Source organism: Micrasema longulum, unplaced genomic scaffold, assembly GCF_059751315.1.
Source record: "Micrasema longulum isolate JH-2025_06_02 unplaced genomic scaffold, ASM5975131v1 h1tg000234l, whole genome shotgun sequence".
Lineage (NCBI taxonomy): Eukaryota > Metazoa > Arthropoda > Insecta > Trichoptera > Brachycentridae > Micrasema > Micrasema longulum.
The window spans coordinates 394,345-415,629 of record NW_028277439.1 but is presented as its reverse complement, the minus strand read 5'-3'; the positions used below and the strand labels follow the sequence as shown (position 1 = coordinate 415,629).

The 21,285-nt window shown below is 32.0% G+C and overlaps 1 protein-coding gene and 1 long non-coding RNA gene across 5 annotated transcripts in view; one reads left to right on the top strand and one right to left on the bottom strand.

Annotated features, from left to right (window-relative positions):
* LOC148283467 (uncharacterized) overlaps positions 1–20,653 on the bottom strand; it is a 31,389-nt gene extending 10,736 nt beyond the window's left edge. Inside the window, exons 1-2 of one of the 2 annotated variants that reach the window (XR_015825584.1) lie at positions 20,311–20,653; positions 105–228 (exon numbers count right to left, since the gene is read on the bottom strand). This is a non-coding gene — a long non-coding RNA (uncharacterized LOC148283467). The remainder of the gene's footprint in view (positions 1–104; positions 229–20,310) is intronic. The other variant, XR_015825585.1, reaches the window with a different exon arrangement.
* The window catches only part of LOC148283466 (uncharacterized), a 38,083-nt gene continuing 20,593 nt past the window's right edge, over positions 3,796–21,285 (top strand). For all 3 annotated transcript variants that reach the window (XR_015825582.1, XM_088243799.1, XM_088243798.1), the window contains exons 1-9: positions 3,796–4,458; positions 9,655–9,968; positions 10,965–11,178; positions 11,335–11,936; positions 12,577–12,746; positions 13,039–13,207; positions 18,443–18,673; positions 19,884–20,097; positions 20,709–20,806. Coding sequence is in view for 2 of the 3 variants with exons in the window: in XM_088243799.1 (XP_088099925.1) it covers positions 4,294–4,458; positions 9,655–9,968; positions 10,965–11,178; positions 11,335–11,936; positions 12,577–12,746; positions 13,039–13,207; positions 18,443–18,673; positions 19,884–20,097; positions 20,709–20,798 (2,169 nt within the window). In the remaining variant the exon portion in view is untranslated. The remainder of the gene's footprint in view (positions 4,459–9,654; positions 9,969–10,964; positions 11,179–11,334; positions 11,937–12,576; positions 12,747–13,038; positions 13,208–18,442; positions 18,674–19,883; positions 20,098–20,708; positions 20,807–21,285) is intronic.

Here is a 21,285-nt window from a genome sequence, read left to right as displayed (position 1 = left end):
AGAAGTAAATAAAAAATGTTTCTCTCAGTAAGAAAAATTCAACTCCCCGCTGCACTTCGTACCGCGCTTTGCCTTAACTTCCAATCTTTATCCACAATACCTACCTACTTGTTTTGTAATCTCCCAAGGAAAAAGTACATATACTTCTACGCATGAAATCTCCCCGGCCCATCTTCACTCCATCCCACACCGCAGGGTCCCGTGACCTTGTCCATCCGTATCTTGAAACTGAAATTTTAAACAGCACGAAATCGTTAGTCGTTAGCCAAACACCAAAAACTGAATGTGTTTCCACAACGGAGTGGACAATTAAACTTAAATATTGCCATAACCAGTTGTAACGTTGACGACATTAAAAAAAAAAAGGTAAAACTTTACCGTTTTAAATAAAGTGTGAGCCTACACCGTTTAAAAACAACATTAAAAAAAAAAACTTGTTTCAGTTTTACTGGGGTGTTGATTTTTACGTTTTTGACTCATCCATCTAAAATGCATACAATTGTGTCGAAATTTACATACAGAAATTAGGCACTTAAGCGCACAATTTCTTTAAAATTTTGGCCCTGCCGTTCATACAGGGTGTTCATTAAACTCTGTCACATCGGAAATTCGATGATCAATATGAGCAAGAAGACATATTGGCCCATGAGAATATTTTTTTTTAAAACAACTAAAATTTTTAAAAATTAAATATTTAAAAAAAAGCTCTGAATATGTAAAAGGTCTTTGAGCGTTAAAAAATAAATCATTATAGGCATAAACGAAATTACATATTGCTACCTTAAAGGTCATTATTTGCATTTTATAAAAGTTTTTGGCTAAACAATATTAATGTTATTCCTATGGAAAATCAATTATTTTTTGTTTGTCAATTAACGTCATTTGTCAGAAACGGAAAAAAACTTTCACATTTAAACAATTCTAAACATAGTATTTGATGCGATGATTGAAATGGGTATAATTTTTAAATTACGAAAACTTTGTCACAATCATTAACTCATGTCCGCTACTTATTTGAATAATTTAAATAAATGTTTTTACACATCGATAATATGGTCAAAATATGTTTTTTTAAATTTAATATGATAATGCGCCATTTTACAAAATAAAAATAACGTAAATTAAGAAACCAACTAACACGAAATTTCATAATTATTATTTATTTTTTTTTTAAAAAGAAATATTTGCGTTCTCATGATTTACCTAAATATTTAATTTTGAGGGCCATTATCAACGAGTTGTAAATAACTCACTATTAGAAAATGGAATCAAGTTGGGGTAGAGTGGGATTCGAACCACGGACTTTTGGTCTATGAGTCCGAGACACTAGCCACGGGACCACAACCAGACATATTTTTATTTGATCTCAGGATCATTGCAGGAGCCATCTTCGGGATAAATATTGTTTACCCTGAATATTCCTGAAAGGTTGGCCAAAACGTCAGAACGAATCCAACCTACACGGGATCATCCAAAAAAGACGACATGTATTAAAAACAACAGTAACGGTGACAATCTAAGCAAGTATTTACCATACAATTTAATTGTATTAATATATAATGCATAATGATTAAGCATTATAGCTCGCATTTTTTTTATTTATAAAAACATTTGTCTTAAAACGAAACAGCGTGTTTTAAATGGTCCACTCGTGCCTTTATTATGGTGCCACAAGAATTTTTGGCTTAGGGTTATGACATTTTAGATTTACAAATTTGTATAAACTACTTTTATTTTCAGTTCGATATAGGTCCACTGGTATATGCAAACGTAAATTGTTTTTTAAATGAATAATCAAAACTTATTGATTTATTATTCAACTACAAAAAGAAGTGTAGTCTTTTGGGCAAATTGCTAAAAGCAATATCTTCGAGCCAACCAAAAAACAATAAAAAAATTGATCGACATTTGTACATTTAAGGGAAATAAATATGTAAATATCCCTAATTATTTTTAAATGACATAAGTTTTTTGGTGGTAAGATAATATTTGCACATATAAGCATATTGATAAAAAAATATGTATGTACCTAATACACATTATCTATATGATGAGGAAAGTGGGATCAAGTACTGAAATTGGAAGAAGATGGGAAGAGGGCCGAAGAAAGAAATAGAATAAAATAAAAATTGAAAACGAAGGTTATAAGGTTCTAAGGAAAAATAATGTTTCGGGTGCTTCTTAAAAGTGGCCAAGGAAGGTTAGTTTTTTCAATTAGCCCATTTTATTCCAAGTCTGGTGCCTTGAACAGAAAATGAATTGCTATAGTATGATAGGTATGTCGCGGAATGCAAAGTGTTTGACATAAATAATATATGAGTACATAATGGGAATATTTTTAAGGAGGACTTGAAGTTATCATAAAAATATATGTATTATGTTTTTGATTCATAACGTTACATATTTTCAATGTTTCAATGTAAAAACCTTTTAAAAATAGTATTTAAATTTTTTGCGCCAGGTTATTTAAAATTCAAATTGTGGTTTTCGGGTATCAGATGATTTGCCAATTTTTAGATGTTATTGCTGTTAACACATTTTATACTTATTTTGATTTATGTTATTTGATTTTGATTTTAAAAAATTAAAAAAACGAACAAATAAATTTGGGCGGCAATTTAAACTAGTTTATTTATAAATTCTCGAATGATTCAATTTATCATTATAATCTTTAAACAATATTTTTTTAAAGCATCAGTAGAGGCTTGGACGCCGAAGGAATAATCTGGGGCTGATGTCGCATTACGTAATATGCATATATATATGTTTATATATATCTTGTATCATTCCCATAAAAAAAATTTATTATTACACCAACATAATATGTATATTATTGCTTGTAAAATAAGTAAGACCCACATACGCATATAATGATATGGTAGAGTAACACCAACCGGCATTTGGTAAGCTTCGTTAAACGATTTTAGATACGAAAAAGTTTTTTTTTCATTGTTAAAGTCCGTTTACACGTGGAAAATACAATGTATATAGTTTTGTACCTGAACTCAGCCATTCCCCATGTGTAAACAGCTTGCCCACCACATACCGCACACCGCATCTGAGAACTTAAGTCTCCTTGGCGGTGCTCACATAAACGGAAAATTTGCTCGTTGTCAAACGAGAAAAGCTGCCCTAAGGAGCTCTGTGAAATCTGGTAGCCTTAGCATATTTGTGCTAAAATAAAATAATCCAGAAGTTCATTATATGTACTTCATTGGATTGAGAAGAGAGGGAAGTGAATTCTTCACTGACTGGGATAAAATTGATTGAACATGATCAATTCGCCGTAATGATTACAAAACTTTTTGAAAGCCTAGAAATTCTTTTTGGAAGCCACTAGATTTGTATATTCAACAGGACCTATGACAGGGCCACGGATAGTAGCGAGAAGCTCCATTCGGTAATCACAGAGAAGGGGAAAGGGACAAGACCACAGGATGTGTTTCAAAGATTGATTAGGATATCCGCAGTATCCCATAGGTAAACAGCAATTTGTTGGGGAAAACATAGTTCCAAGACATTGTGACGGAGACAGATGGGCAGGCTATCTCCAAGGAACAATGATTACCCCTACCACCAATATTGATTTGCTCGACCCGCGCGTCGCTCGCGCGTATGTTTTCTGACAAAAATGAAGGCAGAAAAAACACGTTTTTCAAAAACAATTCCAATACATCTTGGTATAAAATAAATATTATTTTTCGTTAACTCGCTAAAAGTTATGTCCTGCGCGGTCGCGGCTGTTCCCGGATCTGGGACAAGACAATAAATATTGTCATATCTATTGGATTGTCCACGTGTAAACGATACTTTAAATATAAAAGTTTACTATTCCGTACTCGCTTGGTTTGTCCAATCGTCAAATTCAATATGGCGGATATGAAGTTTCCTCTCGGGCGCCATTTTTATTTTTATTGTGTTTAGTTTTCGTGTTTAGGGCTGGTGTTTGGCGTTTTTCGGGATTGGGTTGCATACGTTATTGCTATGCACAAAAACATTAAAATATATTCGATACTGTGATAAAGTTGAAATAAAATGTGTATATTCATCAAAAGTGTAGTTAAATACAGTGTTGCAGCTGACATCAATTTTGTAATTATTTAATTTGCATTGGGTTTGTGTCAGTCTACTAGAAGATGCATTCGGTTTTTGTTGAAACAGTGAATTAAATAACGCTGTAAAATTGTTTTCACGATGGAGTTAATACACACACGATTCTCGAGGATATGATTCAGTTTTAGAAGAGGAGGAATAATTTAAGTTACAGTAAACCCTTAATTATTAAATTCTATCATGGAGTGTCCGAAAGTTCAAGAGAGTGTTCCCATATCCATGGCATCCGGCGATTTATGTAGAGCGTGTATGTCTAAAGAAAACGATTTGGAATCAATTTTTGTTGAATCTAATGCGATGACTCGCTCCATTTCCGAGGCGATCACATATGTCACAGGAATTAAAGTAAGTAAACAAGTTATATAAAATATACACCCTTATTTACATTTTTGTGGCGTAATCAATTAATCAAAAATTGATTATAATTAACAATTAATTTATCAAAAATTGATTAGATCTACTTTAAAAAATAAATAAAGTCATTCCTGCTTTGTATTGACATCAACAATTTAAATATTGTAATGTATTATTATTTTAACTTTACACAGATGCAAAACAACTGCAGCTTTAAATCATTATTCATATGTTGGGAAAACAAATAATCTTCCAGAAATCTTAAAATCAATAGCGAATATTAAAGCATTCAAATCTTAATAAATATATATGTAACCTAAAAATTTGGACATGTTTAGTATATTGTATTAGGTCTGTAACTAAAAAACTTTTTTTTTAGGAAATTTGAGCGTTTATTAAAGAAAATCTTGTACAATTCCGTTTTTCAATGTATTGTCCATTGGAAGTTACAACATTTCCCGATCTTTCTGGTAATTTGTGGATGCCATCCCAAAAAACCGGTCATCTTTTGAATCAAAGAACAAGTCTAGCCAATTTTTGATGCCTTGGACTGCAGTGAAGCGTATTCCGAAAAGTGCATTCTGCATTGACCGAAACAAATGGAAGTTAGAAAGCGCCAAGTCTGGACTATATGGCAGGTGGGGCAGAACTTCCCATCCCCTATTTACCAAATAGTTTTTACGGGTTGAGCAACATTTGGCCGAGCATTGTCATGTTGTAAAATCAATGTCCCTTGGCTTCAACTTGTATGGCGCCCAATTTTCTTGCTTTTGAGTGAATCCCAATGCTTTTAGGCACTTGGAAATGGCTGCTTAAGTCACGCCCAATGATTCCCAAAGCTCTTCTTGTGTTTGACACGAGTCTTGCTCGAGTAACGCTTCCAATTCTTCATATTCAAACTTTTTCGGCCGTCCAGGCCGCTCTTTGTCTTTGATATCAAAATCGCCACTTTTAAAGTGTTGAAACCACTCGAGACACTGTGATTTCGGAAGAGTATGTTCGCCATACAATTCCACGAGCAAACGATGACTTTCGGCTGCAGTTTTTTTTGCTAAAAAGTGACTCTGCAAAACTTCCCGCAAATGCTGTTTTTTTTTTGCGAATTCTCAAAATTTTCCATGATTTAAAAAAGCAAATCAAGCACTGTTGACTGATTTTAACAGCTTATATAGAGCTTCAAAATGACATGTATGTCAATGATCTGCTACAGCGCGCATACAAAAGTGTTGACATCTAGTGTTGAATTCCGGTTTTTAAATTTAAGTTTTTTTTTATTGCTGACTATTTACAATAAACGTTAATTAAATTTAAGGTGATGTATTTTATATTTGTTCAGAATTTAAAAAAATACATTTTTCACTATTCCATTTTTCATGGTAAAACTTTGGCTAAAAAATGGCTTTTTTTAGGTAAAAATCTGTAAAAAATAAATCGAGCAGAGATTGGTCTGCCTCATGTTAAGTCAGGGCTTATGCCTGCAATGACTAAGGTCTTGGGTTTGATTCCCAGCATGGTCGACTTGAAATATATTGTTAAAACAGTGATTTTCACTGTAATTAGACAGTAATCAGATTGGACCTATCCAAGGATCTTCAATTTACTGGATCAGGTGACAAAGGAGTCTGAATCCTTTTCAAAATTCAAATCCGGTTTGACTAATTGGTTTCTTCGAATGGGAATGGATCAATATGATGGAATGTGGAATAACTGGTGATTGCCCAGTATAGATATAGATGTATAATGTAAAAGAAATAAAAATAATATTTTTAAATTTTTTTTTTATAAAAACCTTTATTAGCATAAAAAAACAAAACATACAGTAAAAAAATGGACATGTACAGTTCCCGGGATTATATATCGTACATCGGCACTTAGAAAGTCTGTCGGCCATTTCATCAAACTTGATATTGTAGAGCGTCGCCTCTGTTGCATGATTCAAATTCCAATCAGAGCAGGCCTGTTAAAGTTTTCATACTTATAATTGTAAGCATTATAAATAATAAATAACAATATAAATAACTGTATGAGATGTCAAACGTTAGAAACGAAGTGATCGTTTATTTTTGTTCGATTTACAAATGAATATGGTATTTTTAGATTTACAAATTTTTGGGAACAACAAAAACCTAATTAGAGGGTAATAATGGAGAGTTACGAAAAACACCTCACAATTAAAAGAGGTGGGTACATTAAAATTCAATCAATTTTGGAAATCCCAAATAAGCGATTATTTTTTAAATCCCCGTTAAAGCAAGCAGTATTAACCTCTTTGAATTGTGAGGTGTTTTCCGTAACTCCATTATTACCATCAATTAGGTTTTTTTTGTTTCCATCAATTTGTAAATCTAAAAATACCGTGTTAATTTGTAAATCAAACAAAAATAACGGATCATTTCATCTGTAACGTTTGACATATCATAAGTCATCAGTTATAAAAATGCTTACAGTTATTTATCGAAACTTCTGATAGTTCATTTTATTTTTAGTTTGATAGTTTTTATTTAAGTCTAATAGTTAATTTTATTGATAGTTAATTTAAAATTTCTCAACCGTCCTTAAGAACGCTTAAAAACCACTCGTGGCTATTACATGTGACACGTGTATGACAAAGAGGAAGCTCTACAAAGCCAAATATAGCCGAAGGTCTCTTTCTAAATGCCGACGTACGATATATATTGCCAGGAACTGTAGCATGATATTCTCTTTTTTTTTAATTTACTTTTTTATTACACCTTTTACTTTGTCATTACTATGTTTTTTTTCTTTTTACTAGGTATTTTACTGAGTTTTGGTTTTACCATGTTTTTAACCATATTTTCACTATGTCTACCACCTTTATTATTGTTTCTATGTACTGTTATTATATATCTGTACCTTAAAGGATAAACCACGGTAGTCACATTTGGAATTTTTTTTGGAACATTTGAGATTTTTCTATCAACTGAATGTTTGAAACACTATAAACTTTTTTCATAACTGCAATCATTAGGTTCTGTGAACGGTGAATTTCATAATTTAATTCATATTTGGCCATAGTTCAGACAAATATGCCCATTTATGCATATTTCGGAAGTTAATGGACTTCCGTGTTTTATGCTCCAACACATTTATGTGGAAAAACACAAAGCAAAAATTATCCTATAGACATTACACGGTAGTCCATTTAAGTATACTTATGGTGTTCTTTCATGAAACAGCGTTTTATTATATATTTAATTGAACAACCTGAAGATTTTTCAAGTCTCAAAAGAAGCTGAAGATGATTAATGTATAGAGCGAATATTGTTCATATCATACAACTCAATGTTAATAACTTTAAAAGGCTTGTTTTTTTTACATGTTCTTACAAACTGGACCCAATCCCCCGGAGTCGCTATATGCACACCTTCCAGCCTCTTCTTTTAACGTTCCACTATAAAGTGTTCACCGTCGACCTCCTTGTGGGTATGGCCTCGAAATATGAATTTATGATTTATAGCGTTGGAATTGTATTTAGAAGTAAATACTATCATCATATTCCTTATTTGACCAGGTCAATTACCCAACCAAATCGTCAACTCTTCAATATTTCCTAAAGCACCGCTTGATGTTCACTTAATCAAGCAGAAGCTAATCTCATTTCTACCCCTTCCGACTCTTGTTTCAACCCACATCACTGCTGTGGTTTCACCACCTATGTTATCGTGAGTTTTGTAATTCACACATTTTTTTAGATAGAAACATGGACTATTTGTTAAGTATAGAGTAGGTAGACAATTCTCAAAATAAACCTTTCTTACTTTCAAGGTGACAGTTTTTTTTTGCAAAAGTTTTATCCATCTATTTTAATTTGTAAAGAGCAATTGCTTCCTGTATGTGATCTTCCAAAAGCTTTTTTTATTTCTTTAACTTTTAACTTGAAGACAGACATATCAAGAATAGATATAATTGGCGTGCGTGCATGAGAAGATGTATGAATGTAGAAGAAGCGAGTTCTGTATTCAAAGACACAGTGATGTGGCGTTCTATCCTCTGCCTACCCCTACGACGAAATGGCATAATGGTTTGTTTTTTGTTTAACTTAAACTAATTTTAAGACTGTCACTTGTGTCACAGGTAGAGTAAACCCTGAATTAAATCCAGTTTTGAATATATGGCAAAAATACCTGTATTTGGGAACACCATCATTATTAATGTCATTATATTGCTTAAGGAATAAATCATGCATTTTCGTTATGTTCAAATCACGATGATTCTTGGATTCCTAAAGCAGCTAACATTTTTTTTTTACTAATGAATTTTTAAAAATCCATTGTGCAACGCCTGCCTTCTTTAGCCGAGTTGTGAAGACGTTTTTCCAAGTATAGAGTTTGCTTTATTTTGCTCGACATAATTTTTAGTCAATAATAAACCTTTATTCACCTAATAATACATTTAACAGTTGTCACACGTCAGCTGTCAATACTTGCATTAACATAAACCATAAAATTTTTAGAGCATAAACAAACGTATGTTGAACTTGAACGTATGTTTTTGGAACGATGTTCAAATTGGAATTTTTCTTAGAGCATAAACCTCGTAAAAGAGACACCCGTGGATTTTGCATTATAGTGAGTTGGACTTCAGTGGTTTTTTAACTAGTTAAAACTCTTAATTTAATGTTTATTGACTTAAATGTTTCATTAACTAACGAATGAAGTATAGTAAATTTTTCTGCATATTAATTCAATATCACCAAAAAGTGGACTCCCGTGGTTTATCCTTTAAGGAACAGATATATTTTTGACTGGCTAGGTTGGCTGGCTAGGTCATTGACTGGTTAGATAGTCAAAGCAACTTTATTTTATGTATATAATATGATAATAAATAAATAAATATATATAAATGTAATATTTCTGTATAAACTATAATATGGGTGTGTGTGTGTTTGTATGTATGTATGTATGTATGTATGTGCATGTATGTATGTATGTGCATGTATGTTTATGAATGCATTGCAAGTGTCCCAACTCAACACGGATTTTCTAACGAGTTGGGGCAGGTTCACAGGCACAAGTCGTTTCTGGTTGTGTCTCCATAATCAACTAATGTTTGTATAATATTTTTCATTCAGAATTATATTTTTGAATTGCATTTTAGAATTTCAAAAACAATATGTTGAATCTCAATGATTTTCCTAATTAAGTTCCCTTTCTACTTTTATTCTAGATTGATGAAGATGATGGGTTTCCAAAGCACATTTGCCGAGAATGCATCTCTCTCGCAGAACAAGCATCCCTATTTAAAGAGCAGTGCTGCCAATCTGATGCTACTTGGAGGAAAATTTTTAATAGCAGTCAGACAAATTTGGAGCCAATCAAAAATGAAGGGGAGTTTGGCATACGACTAGATATAATAGAATCTGAATTATTAGATTCCACTATTGTTAAAGACGATTCCAAAGATTCAGATGTGTGTTCCAAAAAATCTACAGAAAATTCTAAAGAAAGTGCTCTTTACCAATGTGCCGTGTGTAATCTAAGGTAATATTTATACATTATTTTGCTATCAATCGATATTATAAAATTATATTACTAACATGTCATAATAAGATGCGGAAAACGAGAACGGCGGTTCGGCCGGATAGTGGTTGTCTTTCAAAATTCTCTCTTTTTCAGCAGACAACTTTCCTTCTAAATCAATACATATTTAGTTTTAATATAGATATACATCATATCATTTAGGAAAATTGATACCAGGGGGCAGTTTAGTGATAGTTAAATAATTCGAAGTGAAATTACAGTAATGAAACTGTATCTTTGGATTTGACAGAGAATGCGAATGAACTGAAGCATAAAGTCTGACAAGTAAAAACTTATTTGACCCACAAGAAGGATGCAGGGGAAATTAGACTTCTTAAATCTAATAGAACATTTGTGGGAACATCTTGATGGCAAAAAAAAACTGAAAGTCGGAAAATATCACAAGAAATCAATCACAAATAAACTGATTTTGAGCATGCCAAATGTTTCGATTTCAATTCTTTCTTTAAAATGTTTTGTACTGAAGTATTTTGAATGCCAGTAGCTACTACAACCTCGTGGACAGGTTTGCGCAGATTTTGCAAAATTTCTTTTCACATGGTTCATGTTTTCCAGACTCAAAACAGAAGTTGAAGGTCCGGGTCGAGGCTCTTTTCCGACTGATCCTATTATCCCAAACTTCCGCACCTATGTCCATATCAACTGGTTCGACAGACCATCATTTTATTTTTGGAGATAGACATAAGAAGAAAAATGTCACCTTGCTACATTAGTGAAATTTTTGTTTGCGAAACACACCTCAACTGCGAAAGCACAATGCCCTCCTGTCTACGGACTCATGGCTACTAAAAAATCTGCAATATTTGAGCATCGAATGACCCCCCTCTCTCCCCACTACCATTACTATAGTCAGAAACAGCGCAATTTAAAGTGTCATATATTAACCGGTATACAATTTGTTTGTTCTCTTATATCTTGATTATTGTTTTTTTGTAGGTTTCAGTTGTGCAGTAAACTAAAAGAACATATACGAATTGAACATGAAAAATATAGTAAAACCAAAACCTGTAAATCTTCTAAACCCAAGTTTCCTTGTCAAATATGTTCCAAAACGTTCAGTTCCATGACTATTTACAACGCACATTTTCGTAGATGTGAAAAAAAAAAATTGACAAAGAAGTCCAAAGAAAAATTAATCAAAGATGAAATAGTAAGTGCATTATTTTGTTTTAATTTTTTTTTTTTGTATAACAAGTTAATACTTGACAGTGTATGTACTAAATGAAAGGTTTAGTTTATAAAGTCATTAGATGTCATGTGTACTATAATTATTATCAGTTGCCAATAATTTTATTAAAATTTGCAGGTTAGTAGTGATAGTGATACGCCATTAGTAGAAAACTTAAGATTTGACGATGATAATTCAGAAACGGAATTCAGTAGTAATAATAACATAGAGAATGTTTTAGAAGATAATTCACATTCGGATGATATTGACGTAAAACCTGATATCAAATTAGAACCTGAAAATGCCTCTGTAGAAAATAATATCAATGTGATCCCCGAATTTGTTAAAAAGGAAAGTAAAAAGGGGAAAACCCATTCTTGTTCTCATTGTGAATTATCCTTTTCTTGGAAACATTTTATTCTGCATATGAAAGCAGAGCACTCTATCGATATATCAGACAAGCCTAGTAAAATTAAGAAAGAGAAGAAATATCACAAAGTGAATGGTTTTACGGATAAGAAAAAGTCTAAAAAAAAGAAAGGGGATTCTATTGATGCTTTGGATGTTTGCGATGAAAAGTGGAATGATGTAAGTGGTGGAGATGAGATAGCTACGAAAGCAGTGCCTTACCCTTGTACTATGTGTGAGAGGAAATTTTCCAAGCTAACCACCTTATCATTGCATTTGAAAAAGCATGAAGAGCAAACAAGCGAAATCTACGCTTGTGGCACTTGTAAAAGGTACATATTTATTTATTTATTTTTACTACCTATACAATAAACACACTTAAATTACATATGTAATTCTCAGGTTGAAATCACTCTACCACAACTCGATTTCCATTTTTCCAGCTAAGTTATTCATGTCTGAAAATTTAAATATTTGAGTAAATAAAAAAAACAGATATACACAGTCCATAAATGCCAAATGCATTTGGTTATTCATTTCCCTAGTAAATTAATAAAAATATAGTTTTAAAATTTACTTTCTATAAACTATAATAATAAAAATACTTTTTTTTTTGTTTTTTCCATTTTTATTTATATAAAATTTTCACCAGAGATCAGGTTTCATCATAAATTACTTTATATGATACTCTAAAATAATAAATATGTAATTAAATAAATAAAAACAACTTAGTTTTTAACCACTTATTTTATTTTTTTCTACCGTCCCGTTTCAAAGCTATACAAGCTTTTATGTCTTTGAAACCAGTCCGTAGAAAGAAAAGAAGTGGTTAAAAAAAAGTTTTATTTTATTTATTTTATTGTAATGAATAACCACAAAGTTGGTGCTTCAAATATAAAATTTACAATATGTATGTACCTATATGCTGTCTTAACATTCAACATGTAGTATATTTTTTGTTTATTTTTTCAGAGAATTTAAACGGAAAGCACACCTTGAAAATCATTTATTAACACATTCTGTAGATAAAGGATTCAAATGTGAACTTTGTGATAAATGTTTTGCAAGACAAGACAGCCTTTCAATGCATATAGCGAATCATGAAAGCGCAAAGAAACACCAATGTAATTTCTGTGACAAAGGTAGTATAATATTGTTTTTTGAAATTGTTAATTAATAATTTATTATTTCTTCAAAAATATCACAATCAAGTGCATGCAATATTTCAACTTTGAATATTTATTTTTTATTATTTTTTTATTTATTAAATATAACATGTTTTATTTATCTAAAATATTATCAATAAAAAAAATAATAAAGTCTAGTATACTGTAAAACCTCAAAATTCATAGCAGTTCTATTTTATTTTCATATATATAAATAATTTGTTCTTATTTTTTTTTGTTTTTACTGTATGTGAATGTGTCATTACAGGTTTTAATATGCTTTCTACATTAAAGGATCATATCAGAACACATACAGGCGAGAAACCATTCCTTTGCTCTATTTGTGGACGTGGATTCAGTCAAAGCACCAACTTAAAAGAACACGTCAGACGTCATCAAGGGTACAAGCCATTTAAATGCACTTTTTGCGACCAAACGTAAGTAAAGTATATCCAGGTTTATTAATTTGTCCTCGAAATATTTTGAAAAAATTGCACAATTTGTATACAGTAAATATTTTGAGTGTTTAAAAACTCGACGGATAGAAGAATTGAAGAAATATGGATGTGCAAACATAGGCAGAATGGTGAATGTTACACACTGTGTAAAAATAAAATATGTACCTTTTACAAGTGCCACAAGCGTAGATTTCGCTTGTTTGCTCTTCACGCTTTTTCAAATGCAATGATAAGGTGGTTAGCTTGGAAAATTTCCTCTCACACATAGTACAAGGGTAAGGCACTGCTTTCGTAGCTATCTCATCTCCACCACTTACATCACTCCACTTTTCATCGCAAACATCCAAAGCATCAATAGAATCCCCTTTCTTTTTTTTTAGACTTTTTCTTATCCGTAATGTTTCTTCTCTTTCTTAATTTTGCTAGTACATGGTCACTTTAACCAGCCGACAAAATATCAAATATGCCGTGTAATTTATTTATTCATTCATCAATGGTTCAAAGAACCTTTTAGAAAAAAATGTTTTACAGAAATGATCACAGCAGTGAAAAATTTATAATGTAATACATAATATGAATTATAATATAATAATTAAAACTAGACAATTTAATGAAAATAATATGAATATAAAAACAGCAAAAAAATAAAAAAGAAAAGTAACATCTGTAAATAAAAATAACAATTAGGTTGAGAAAATCTTGTGTTCAAAATATAAATATAACAAAGTGAAGTTGAGAATGACTCAACATTAAAATAAAGTGATTAGTTTTCAACTAGGTAATATTAAACATTAATATGATAAAAATACTTTTTAAATAATGTTTTTAGAGCAATATGAAAATACAAATTGTCTAAATAACACCTTTATTTTATCAGTTGGTTGGAAGAAATTACCGTTTGGCAATAAAATGCCTAGACTTCCATATTATCTTCTCAAGAATGTTCTCCGTATCAGTTGTAATATCTATCAAAATGAATAATTCTGTCTGATATTTTTAACATCTCATTTAAAAAAAAAAAAAATTGTTATTGACAATGCATTCTATTCTTACATCAAAATAAAATAATTTTGCTGTCTCTAGCTTAAACATACATATGAAAGAAAAAATGTTTAAGATGCTTCAAAATGTTATTGACTCTAGTAAATAATCCACATTTGACACTTGTACAAACTAGCTAGCCATAATTTAGGTGTCTATTTGGATGAAAACAATATTGGAACATACTAAAAATTAAGAAAATAATTTTAGAATGCCGACTTTCATTATATGTTAGAGATTTAATTGATAATATTCCCCAATAATTGTCACAATTTCCTTTCCTCTAATCTCATTTTTAAATCGAAAAAAATGCCTTTGGACTAAATGCTCACCCAGAAAAGGTGCGAAACTGTACATATTTATTTATTATATATACGGCCTAAGCCAATTACAACAGTTACATGAAGAAACATAAATGCAAGAAACTGAACAAAAAGAACATTTAGCAAAGACAAACAAGGGCAAAACAATAATTGTATACAATATATTAAAAAAAACGAAAGACCTAAAACTTTGAGCTAAACCATGCCAATCCAACTTCATCCCACACTGTTTAGTCGCGAAGAAATCTACGAAAAACCGGAAGATCTATCCAAAAAAATTCCAAGTCGTGTGATGAATTGACTAATCTACACATTCTGGACATTGGGGCATAAAAAAAAGTAACTCGGAAGATTTAATAGATAGCAGATTTTCACTTCTCGTGACATGGCTAGGAACATGAAAAGAAATTGATTGCAACAGCGATGGGACACCACTTCTAGCATAAAGTATTTTGAAAACGCAAATGAGGTCCATCTCAGTTTTACGTTTCTTTAATGAAGACAGATTAAGATATTGCTCTATTTAAAATAGTAATGATTACCTTTTTAAGCTCAAAGTTTTAGGTCTTTCGTTTTTTTAAATATATTGTATACAATTATTGTTTTGCCCTTGTTTGTCTTTGCTAAATGTTCTTTTTGTTCAGTTTCTTGCATTTATGTTTCTTCATGTAACTGTTGTAATTGGGTTAGGCCGTATATATATAATAAATAATTAATAAATGAAGTGCAGGCAAATTGACTAATCTACACACTCTGGACATTGGGGCATAAAAACCAAAGTTGCTCTTAGAAGATTTTATAAATAGCAGATTTTGACTTCTGGTGACACGGTTGGGAACATGAAAAGAAATTGATTGCAACAGAAATGGGACATCACTTAAAGCATTAAGTATTTTGAAAATGGTCCATCTCAGTTCTACGTCTCTCCAATGAAGACAGATTAAGAGATTGCTCTATTTCAAAATAGGAATAATTACCCCTTTGTAATCCAAGCAACCACAGAAGAAGAAGAATACAGGTCTTAATACATATTAGAATTTAAATTGCAATATTTGAATTATTTAAAGTGGCAAAGGTAACCTCTCCTGGATCTTGCTAGAGCATATAGAACATGCTCGACGGAAGCACTCCCGGTTTTAACGGGCTTGTCCCATTTGGATCTGGAGGTCCTGCGACAATTCGCGAGTTTCCACTTAAAAAGAAAGCGTTGCTTTGCGATTGGTGGCATCTGTCTACACCCGACTGAAGGAATGTCTCAATCGGATTAAAAAAAAATGTCTTAATGCTATTCTTGATGTTTGGCAATCGCGATGGGAATCTTCCCCTTCAGGGAGGGTAACTTTTCCTTTTCCTCTTCAATCCATTAGCGCTTAAAATTTCTTTGGGATATCCCTGATCACTGGACAACCCAGTTTTTATTAGGTCATGGTAAATTTAATGAAAAATGATTTGTTTTTAATATTATTTTGATTCCCCTCTTTGTTACTGCGGGTATCCTAATCAATCTTCTGAACGCATCCTGTGGTCTTGTCCCTTTCACCCTCTCTATGATCACCGAATGGAGCTTCTCGCTACTATCCGTGGCCATTTTATATGTCCTTTTGGAGATATATATCTGGTGGCTTTGAAAACGAATTTCAAGGCTTTTCGGCAAACTGATTATGTACAATTAATTTTATCCCAGTCAGTTAAGAATTTACTTCCCTCTTTTCCATTCAATGTGTACTTCTGGGCTCCTCTACCAACTTGCTCAAATTAGTAGATACATGAGATATAAAGTTATAATAATAAGAACCAAACTTTCATGTATGAATGAATGAATGTACAGGAGAGATGGAAATTCAAATAAAAATAGTTTTTCTCAATATACATATTTTTATTGTCTAAAGCACATTTTCATAAAATTATTATTTGAATTTTAAAGAGAAGTTTTACTAAGGTGACTTCATAAAATGTGAATAAAATAATAATATTAGGTTAATTTTTCAAGATAATCTCAAGAAAATATTTTTGTTTTCGGATGACCTTTAAGAAAATTGTTATAGAGTTTGCCATACAAAATAAAAATCAAAACAATTATTCATGAATTTAGTTTTCCAGAATAGCATTTAAAATAAATTTTATAAAATTATGATACAAATTGACCAATTGACCCTGCCTTCAATAAATCTGACAATTAAACAATTCATAAAATAAATAAGCAGTCAGATTATTATGTATATAAATTGAAGGTCACAAATTTTATATTTGAGATGGAAATTGCGCAAATCGATCCCCGATGAGTGTATGAGAGATTGATTGTCAATTCCCATTTTCAAATACAGAATGCACTATGTGGTTTCTTACCAGTTAATTATTAATCCAAATTTGACCAAGTCCTATTTAGAGGTTACGCAAATGTATATTTTATTAATTAAATTTTAATTAAAAGATTACATTAAAAAAATTACAATTTATAATCTCCATTAAAAAATATTATTTCAATTTAAATCATTAAATTAATTAAATCACCAATATAAGACAATAATTTTTTTACATAATGTAGGTAGAGTCGGCGTAATTGAACTATAAAAAATCCTGAACATAATGGTTTTCAATTTCGGATGATCCCATATGAGTAAAAAAGCTGATTCTTATGAATTTATTGCTCATGAACTCCTTGATAGTAAAATAAATGGCTTCTAGAAAATCAGTATGGCCGTGCTTGTAAAAAGCAAGTAAAATTATGAGTTATCAAAATATCACTTCCACGTCTAACTATGAGATATGAACATTTGAATTGTATTATTCTGTTCTGGGTCTGGGGGGGATGAAGGTGTACTTTGGTGGTGGGGGGGTTCTGGAGTGGGGTTTAAGACCATAATAATGCACATCAATCGAATATATCAAAGAAGATCGGTAAATAAGTTAAATATGGAATAGGAAAGAAACTTCTGCAGAGGCGGAGATACACAATGAATTAGTTAGATATCAAACATGTTAGTTTTCATTAAAAGATAGATTATGTAATGACTAAATCAAACGAGCATTTCTTTTAAAAAAATATATGATTTCCATCGTGAATGCTTCAAGACCTCCAGCTGCTTCGATTAGCAAGTCATGGAAAAGGTACTCATGCAGATTGGAAATTTGCTACCACAGAGAATTCTGACCATAGATGATCTATGTTAGTGTCACGAATAAACGAACTCTGTAACGAAGTACCTACTTAAAATTGTATTAGTTACAGTGGGTACTGCCCAGAAGACTCAGGTCATCGGATGTTGTGTGCGGTATGTCATGGGTTAGCTATTTATAGATAAAAATACTAAACTTTCTTTAATCTTGCTTTCTTAACTATTGTATTGTGTGCGAAAATAATTTATAATTTGTATTTCTTAATTTAGTTTGTCTTAAGATGAGCCTTCAGTAAGAATACTAAAATTGTATATTGATACACTTGTCCCGATAGTGAGCGCCATAGTCCAAACAGAGTGGAAGTGGCACAACTGTATGCATATAGTCATCAGAGGAAAATTTCAATCAAAATATTGAATTTATGTACCTACCACAACAGTTTTTATTACTATTCTTGCCAATCCGTTAAGCAGTAAGAACCCAATAGATTAACTATAAATTAACAATGGGATGTGACAATATTTCATTCCCCCTGCCAGGAATCAAACTCAGGACCTCAAGAACAGTAGACGAACGCGTCAACTACTATACGACGAGGCGGACTGTAAAGGGGTGATTTGATGAATGCCTCGACGATCTGCTTTTACCAATCCAAATATTGAGGCTATGTTGCAAATAGATTTAATGTAAAATTATATTCCACACAATAATAAGGATATATCTCTTTCAACAGATTTGTTTCCAAAGGAGAGTTGGAAGCACACACACGTAAACACAGTGGCGCTCATCCCTTTGTGTGTGACATTTGTGGTGGTGGTTTCACCACTTCTAGTTCACTTGTGAAACACAAACGAATCCATACCGGGGAGCGTCCTTATCAGTGCGACTTCTGCCCCATGCGGTTTACTGCATTGGGAACTCTCAAGAACCATCGACGTACTCACACCGGAGAAAAACCTTACAAGTAAGTTACTATTCACAGTATTTTAGGTATTTTCAAATCTTTATAGGCAAGTACTGGATTTCACCCCTATAAAGTTTGTCAAGCTTGACAAAATATTTTTAAATAAATTTAGAACTTCTTTAAGAAGGGAGTGCGGAAGTCTAGGCATTTCCATGTTTTAAGACATGTCACTGGGTGGTTTAAGTGATAAATTTATACACTGCGCAATGTTCACCATTCTACCCATGTTTAGATATCCATATTTCTTTAATTTTTCAGTAGGTGAAATAATTCTGTAAAATCTCAGTTCAATAAAGGTTTTATTTGTCAACATCATTAATATGTCACAATGCATATATACAAAATAATTGGTATTCTGACTGATCCCTGATGAGTATTTCTGGATATATGCTAATACCTTACACAATAGCAATACCGGTATTCCCAAATCTATGAGATATGGAAATAATAGGTCTAGTAATATGCAAGCAGTACCTTGCCTAGGGTAAACCAGTAAAGCAAGCCCATTTATAAAAAAAAAATCTTGCGTGTAAATATGATGTATGCTTTCTTCACTACAAGTAGTGCAGTCTACAAAGCGCCCAGAGGGCGTATTATGACATATTATAGGAATAAGCAATTTATTATGAAAATATGCATAAGATTATCTTTCTGAGTTTGTTTTAATATACATATGTACTATAAATAGTGCTGCTTAAAATTAACAAAATAAAGAAAATGCTTACTATATTTTTTTATAAAAGTTGTTCCTCAGATATCAACCATTACCAATTAGTACTAGTACTATCACCATAATGTCAAACACGTCAGCATAGAGTTGAATAATCATCACCGGAACCCATAGATACGTAAATATAATACTGATAAATCATAATTGATAGAAAAATGATTATTATGGTAAATTGTACCGCTTTGCAACCGCTTTCATATGACCATGAGTTTGCCTTTCTCCAACACAATATCAAAAGCGAGCGAACGTGCGATTATCAAATTATTTCTTATTCGGTTACCTTTTCTATTTCATATTTGTATTGTCATATATACGCTTTCAGGATTTAAAAAAAAAATTTTTTTCATGGCTGGTGAGGTCATAATCAAAACCTTTAGTGGGGTAAATAATCAAAATTGAAAAATTTGCCGGTTGCAAAGGGTTAAAGTATGGTGAATGATCATTTTTGTATCTACTAAAAAATAAAACTACAATTTTCAGGTGTGTCTATTGTGACAAGGCGTTTGCCCAGAAAAATGATCTTGTGTCCCATACAAGGACACACACAGGGGAGCGACCATACGTCTGCTCAGTTTGTGGACATGCTTTCCGACAGAGTTCCGCACTTAAGACGCATTGCAAGGTACACGGAGGCATGTCGGAGATGGAAGCCAGTAGATTGGAAATGAGTATTAAAGTTCCAGACCCCATGCTTGTAAGTATTAGTAAAATGTTGTTATTATACTAAAGTCGAACTTGGTTATAACGCTACCTGAAATAAGGAGATTTCAAATGTAATAAAGAAACATTTGTTGACATTTTAGTTTATGCATAACGAACAAATTTAGTCAGTTCCATCTTTCTCGTAATAACCATGTTCGATTGTGTATGAACAAAATATAAACAAAATTAATTTAAGAGTCCTCACCAGGGAAACCTGTTCTCGTGAGGATTAAGTGTCCATTAACTTGCAATAATAATTGTAACACACGTGTTACCACGATTTTGCTGGTTCGTCATCTGCGTCTGCCACAGTCAGACTTTCCGGCGTAAACGGGAAGCAATCCTCCCAAACAGAATCAAAACACAAAGTCGGAAGGTAGGGGCACGACTGCGTCAACCGCAAGTCAACCTCAATAGCTTTAATAATTGGCGTTGAGAGGCGAAGGCAGTCAGCTAGCAGGGTGGAGCGAAGAACGATGAGTGGGAGCACACAGGGCGGAGAAACAGAGTAAAACACTTGTTCGCTGTTCAAAGTTAGGAACTCTACTGATTTATTCCTCAATATTACACGCCTTATAAAGTGACTTTCTTTATCTTTATTAGGCCATAACTGGATTAGTACCCGCAATATCGAAGAGCTCAGATGATAATTCTATGAACCTAATGACACCAAAAAGTGAAACAAGTCAGTAATGAATAAAGTAAGTATCATTTTATTTTTCCCTAATCTTGCGCAGCGTTTGAATGTATGTTTCTTTTCATAATATTTATTTTCAATGCATAGAAAACTTTCCATATTAAATTAAACAAAATGAGAATTTTCACAAGAGCTTTCACTAAAAAAATGAACCATGAAAATATGTCATCGTCTTGGTGGTGAAAAGACTTAAAAACTACCTAATATTTCTTTTGTAATAAACTTTTCTTATTGTTTTCTTTCAAAATTTATATTACCTATATCTGGTAATGAAATTTCCAGAATATTTTTATTTTATATTATTATTATTATTGTTATTATTAACTTAGCTGAATAAAAGTTACGATATTAAGGCTCATGCCTTTTCACCATCAAGACCACATGATGTGTCTTATCTCCTGGATTAGAAAAAAAATACAAATAAGTTTTGCAATCCTGGTATTTGTGCATGTTGATTTATAAATTTTGTATTTTTTTTGCTCA